Genomic DNA, 6,068 nt, shown 5'->3' with positions numbered 1-6,068 from the left:
TTCCTGAAAATATTCTATATATGTATTTATTAGTTTTTTATCTTTAGAAAAAGGACATCATGCTGTCGATATCTTTTAGGACCCATCGACCTCTTTATAACAACATTAGAGGTAGCCTCCAGTGTCCACACAAAAATCCCAAGTTAAATGCCTGGTACTGACTTTTCAGTTCAGATTTGTACTCTGTCTTTCTTGTGACTTACCCCCTATAGAAGGATGTTTGATGTTTTGCTACCCAGTATCCAGTGTTCACCATCCTAGTAAATAAACCTAGTTTCCATCTAAGGGAACCCCATACTCCTCCACTCTCAGTGCTCATGGCCAAGTACAGTCTCACTCCAGCCTTGGGAATGGTTCACGTTGCCCAATCCCAAGCCAACCAGCAAACCACATTCGACTCTCTGATAACTTTTGCCTCTCCAATCACAGTGAGTCTCATACCTTGCTGGGGGTGAAGGGTCAAAAAAACTCTAACGTCTTCTGGGTATAAAGAATCTAAGGCCTGGAACTACTCCATCTATTTTGCTACCGTAAGAGTAGGACACTCTCAGGTGCACAAAGGAAGAGAGCTGGGAGATGTGCAGAAAGGAAGAGCCGGGGCTCAGGTGACATGACTAAAGTCTCTGAATCAATCCATTCCTGAAGCTCCAGACCTACCCAGTGACTATTCCATTACCTGAACAAACAAGTCTCTTTTGTGTTTGTCAGTGTATATTTGGTCTTATTTCACTTGATATACAAAATTCCTTAACTGTCAGCACCCTCCTATGTAGTAAAAGGAATTTGCTAAGCAATTTCCAGCCCTGAGGGGGAAAGCGGATACAAGCAAAGAAGTGCTTACACAATTAGTAAAAAAATATTTAAGACAAGTAAGACAAATTAACAGTCCATATTCCAGAAAATGATACCTTTTCAAATTGGTTGTATTGCTTTAATGACCGCACCTAGATTTTAAGCTCCTAAGACACTAAGTCTCCTAAGTGGCAAAGATAGGAGAGCCAGGTGGAAAACTCATGAGGCCTGATGGAATCTTGATGCTTCCAGTGGGTGACCTTGGGGGATTAATATAACACTTTTGAAACTCAGCTTCCTCAACTCTACCATGAGACTAACAACGTCTCCTAGCAGGGTCTTTGTAAGAGTTATATGAGATTAGAAGTGCTTGACATAGAACAGGTGTTCACTATGTTGCAAAACACGGTGGTATTCTTTTCATTAACAGAAGCAGTGTGTGTTTTACCTCAAAAAATCATTATGTGAGCTGAAATGGTCCACAGCTTTACTAGCCTGGGATATCTTATGTTACAAGTGGGACCTGATTTTTCTTTCTGTTTGATGTTTTTCCCTTTCAGTAATTCCTTCCTCGTCCAGAATAGCGAGAGACCCGAAGAGTATGTCTCAAATGCATCTACCCACCCTTGAGGCCGTTGGCTGCGCTCTCTAACTCCCACTGTTGGGACCCCAGCTTCAGCACAAGTGCTGCTTCACTCTGGTCCCTGCTTGCACAACTGCCACCTGGCAACCCTGAGCTGCCTTCGTGGACCTCTCAGGAGTGGTGCTGACGACGAGGTTGTTCTCTTCCTCCGGGTCAGCAGTGTCACACCCACACTGCTATCTGCTTTGTTCATCTATCGGACCTCACTGCTGTCTGTGATGTTTCAATCATTGTCCTTCCCACTGTATCACCTTTGCCACTTCTCACATCTGTTTCCAGCTACCCTGCCTTGATTCCATAGCCAGGTGCTCTGGTCTGCTCCTCTTCCCCACCCCCAGGCTGATGAATTCTACTCCACAGCACTGGATAAAACCCACAGAGCCATCTTCTTCTCTAAGCCTCTACTCCAGGTTTCAGTTCATGAAATACCAATATGCAATTTTAACAAAAGAAGCTCACCGTGGTCTCAGTCACTAAAACAGCTCTAGGAAATATTTCCCTATTTGTGTATTTCCATTCTGTATTACAGCTTTCTCCTCTAGTATAGTATGTGGCTATAAAGTAGTGGGTACACATGTGATCCAATTTATTTTTCATGCAATAAATATAAATTTAATGTTTTATTATAAATTGCTGCTAGTGTAAAAATTTACCCCTTATGATAGCATACTTTATTATTTCTGAAGTTGCCAAGGTGATCTTATTTTATTTTATATAGTTGATAACTTTATTTTGCAATTGACAGAAATAATTTCAAACTAGGATATACTTTCTCTACAAAGTGAATGAGTAGTATTTTCATGTGAGTACAGAGAAAGAATTGACTTCAAATAGAAGTGGAATAATAGAAAGGATCGTGTTTCAATTTTATAGTCTTTCTGTCCATGATACAACATTTGACTTATAACCTTCCTTTTATGTTCACCATCTGCATACTGCTATGACACAGGCAATGTGAGATGAGTCCAGGTCGTTTGGCTCTGTAATATTAAGTATGAACATAACATCTAAATAGAATGAGCCTTGTCTGGGGCAGTGGACTAGAAGTAATATAATTTCTATCTCAGTCACCATTCATTTGTTATGTCCTTGGGCAAATCATTGAACCTTTCTATTCCTCAGACTTTTCTATGAAATAGGATAATACCTATTCCCAACACAGACGCTTGTAGAAAAAAAATCAAAATTAAAACTGTCTGGCATTTTACATAAAAGGGCTTTAGAAAATAATAATTCCTGGGCAGTAATTTGCAAACAAAACCTCTCTACCTTGGCCACCACCTTTATATATGCAGATTCCTTGTTAACCTCAAGAGAGGGAAACAGATACATAACTCTAGCTAAGAGCTCAGACTAATATAATAACATCTATCAAGCACTTACTATGTGTCAGGCACTGCTCTAAGTGCTTTACATATATTACTATTAATCCTCACACTAATTACATGAGGCAGGCACTCTTGTTAGTTCACCTGAGTAAAGTTAGTTAGGCAGTTGAGAAAAACCAGGCAGCAGGAGGTTAACTAAACTGCCCGAGGTTATTCAGCTGGCATGCAGTGGAGCTACTTTAACTCTGGGGTTGATCCAGAGCCTGAAAGCCCCAGGTCACCCCCTGGGGGCACAGCCATCCCCACTCTGCTTTAACGTCTCCCAGGACCATAGTAGACCTATGCTTGCCTGGGTCTGGTACCTGGATGGGTTCTGTTTGCCTAAAAAACTAAGAACCATCCAGGGGAAAACTCTTCCCGAAGAAAGTGATGACCAAGGAGCACAGATTTGGATAAACTCTCAATATTGGGAGAGACAGATGATTTTTTTCACCATCATGATGCCTGTAACTTGGAATGTTCTTTAGACAGGCCAGCCACTCAGTTACTCAATGGATAATTATCAAGCACCTACTACGTTCCAGGTACTGTTATTTTTGCCAATGAAGACATCAATGAACAAGGAATATAGAGTCCCTGTTTTCAAAACAATTCCTTCTTATTGGGGTTGGTAAGGAGAGAATAACAAATAATAAACAAGCAAACAAATAAATAACTAGCATCATTTCAGATATTAAAAATTGTTACGACAAAGACATGGAAAGGACTTGTTTCTGAGTCCTATGAAGACAAGAGAGTAAAATGTAAAAAACTGGTTTTTGGAAAGCCATTCAAGCACTTTTAGAAGCAGAGTTTGTAATTTTTATAATAGTGGTAGGAATGGGAGGGTATTTTTCTTCCCTGAGTTGCTGTGGGAGTGGGGCAGCAGAAACACCGTAGCCTAAGCTACAGGCTAGAACAGCCTTCACATTTTCATCTATGCTGGAGAAGAGACATTGTTCTTTATCCTAACAGAAAGATGGGTCAACAACAAGAATAAGGAATTCACCAAAGAAAATAAATGTAATTATAAACGTGAAACAACAAACAGGAAAACAGAGCTCACTATTATTAAAGTAGTGAAAATCAAATTGTGATGCTTTACCTTTAATTAGGTTGGTTTGAATTTTTAAAATATAATATATAGTATTGAGAAGAGATATGAAAAAGCATAAATAATTCTACTCAGTAATGATTTATTGAGTGTTTACTATGTTCCAGGTGTCTTGCTAGATACCAAGGGTACATTCATTTCTTCAACAAACATTTATGGGGCATCTACTATGTTTGAAGTGGTTTGCTGAAGACTGGTGGTTCCTGGTGTATAGGACAGGAATGGTTCCCGCCATTATGGGGCTTACATTCTAGCAGAGGAGACAAACATTTTAGAGCACACACAACAAAATATATACTTAAATAGTGAAAACGCCTATGAAGGAGATACTGTGGTTTCTACGGGAGTTAATAATTTTAGAACTAACCTCATTAAGGCAGGAGAATTTTCTTTTGAAAAATTAACATTTGTTGTTCAGCCGGGCTCCGCTGGGCGCTGTCTTTCTTGGCTCAGACGGTGTCGGCCTGTCCCGCTTCCTCTCGGCCCCTCACTCCCGGCGGCTGACGACGTCGGCGGCGGCTGCGGCGGGCGGAGCCTGGCGTTTCGAGGCCGAGCGGCGCCGGGGTGAGGGGCGCGGAGGAGGAGGAGGAGGAGCCCGAGCAGGAGGAGGAGCCGTGCGCCCGGGCACCGAGCGGCCGCGGCCATGGCGGACGCCTATCTCTTCAAGTACATTATCATCGGCGACACAGGTGTTGGTAAATCATGCTTATTGCTACAGTTTACAGACAAGAGGTTTCAGCCAGTACATGACCTTACTATTGGTGTAGAGTTCGGTGCTCGAATGATAACCATTGATGGGAAACAGATAAAACTTCAGATTTGGGATACAGCAGGGCAAGAGTCCTTTCGTTCCATCACAAGGTCATATTACAGAGGTGCAGCAGGAGCTTTACTAGTGTATGATATTACAAGAAGAGACGCATTCAACCACTTTACAACCTGGTTAGAAGATGCCCGCCAGCATTCCAATTCCAACATGGTCATTATGCTTATTGGAAATAAAAGTGATTTAGAATCTAGAAGAGAAGTAAAAAGAGAAGAAGGTGAAGCTTTTGCACGAGAACATGGACTTATCTTCATGGAAACTTCGGCTAAGACTGTTTCTAATGTAGAAGAGGCATTTATTAATACAGCAAAAGAAATTTATGAAAAAATCCAAGAAGGAGTCTTTGACATTAATAATGAGGCAAATGGCATTAAAATTGGCCCTCAGCATGCTGCTACTAACGCCACGCACGCAGGCAATCAGGGAGGACAGCAGGCCCGTGGGTGCTGCTGTTGAGTATGCTTTTACTGTCTCGCTGCCCAGAAGGGGCTCCTCACCTACTCTTTCACCCTCTCCTCCTGCTCAGCTGAGACATGAAACTCTTCCAAATGACTTTATGTCACAGAAGAAGACTTTATTCCTTCAGATTCTTGTATAACTTTGAATAAATGGTTAATGTTCACTTAAAAACACAGATTTTGGAGATTGTATTCATATCTATTTGCATTTGATTTCTAGGTCAATTGATGTGACTATTTTTGTTAAATGTTGTCTTGTGCCCTTACCTACGAACTGAATTGTATTGAACACTACAAAGTCATCTTGAGTATTTTAAATCGGTTTGTGTAGTTAGGTTTCCCCACACCTGTGGTTACCTAATGTTTAATATTATAGAACTGTCCTCAAAAGTTTGTCAATTTTCAAGGCTATAAGGAAAACCAAAGGACTCTTTTAATTCTGTATTTATCATTTACTTTCTGTATATATAGTTTAATAACCTGCTTGGGTGTAATTTGCCAAGCTTGAATTCTTTAATGCATTTGCATAAATTCTGTACTGTTTAGAGCTTAAAGCTACAGAAGCATCGTTAGGAATTGCTTGGACACTGAATTTTAAACTTTTTGACATTGTTATCAAGCATGTTCATCTTTTTCTTGTCACTAGTCCGAGAGAAATATGCTTAATGTACATTCTAAAGGCTATGTATGTGTTAACCTGTTTTAATGCCAAAAGTTTGCTGTTTGTCCACAGTTTCTTTAAGACCTCTTCAGAAAAGGATTTGTTTGCCTTAATGTATACTGTTGGGTAAAAACACAGTCTAATGAGTGAGGTGGGCGGAAGAAAGAACTCCCTCTGCCTGAGCAGCTCCAGGAGGAATGAGTGTCC

At 40.7% G+C, this 6,068-nt stretch overlaps 1 protein-coding gene across 1 annotated transcript; it reads left to right on the top strand.

Moving 5' to 3' along the window:
• The first annotated feature begins 4,329 nt into the window (after positions 1–4,329).
• On the top strand, positions 4,330–5,739 carry LOC103012460 (ras-related protein Rab-2A). The gene has a single exon (XM_057526720.1). It carries the CDS (start codon positions 4,560–4,562, stop codon positions 5,196–5,198), a length of 639 nt encoding a protein of 212 aa, XP_057382703.1. The 5' UTR covers positions 4,330–4,559; the 3' UTR covers positions 5,199–5,739.
• Positions 5,740–6,068: the final 329 nt, after the last annotated feature.

Source organism: Balaenoptera acutorostrata, chromosome 13 (assembly GCF_949987535.1).
Source record: "Balaenoptera acutorostrata chromosome 13, mBalAcu1.1, whole genome shotgun sequence".
NCBI lineage: Eukaryota > Metazoa > Chordata > Mammalia > Artiodactyla > Balaenopteridae > Balaenoptera > Balaenoptera acutorostrata.
This window is presented reverse-complemented; position numbering and strand designations above follow the sequence as displayed.

Excerpts from the sequence above, each read along its gene's own strand:
- LOC103012460 (XM_057526720.1), top strand. The coding sequence starts at position 4,560 with ATGGCGGACGCCTATCTCTTCAAGTACATTATCATCGGCGACACAGGT.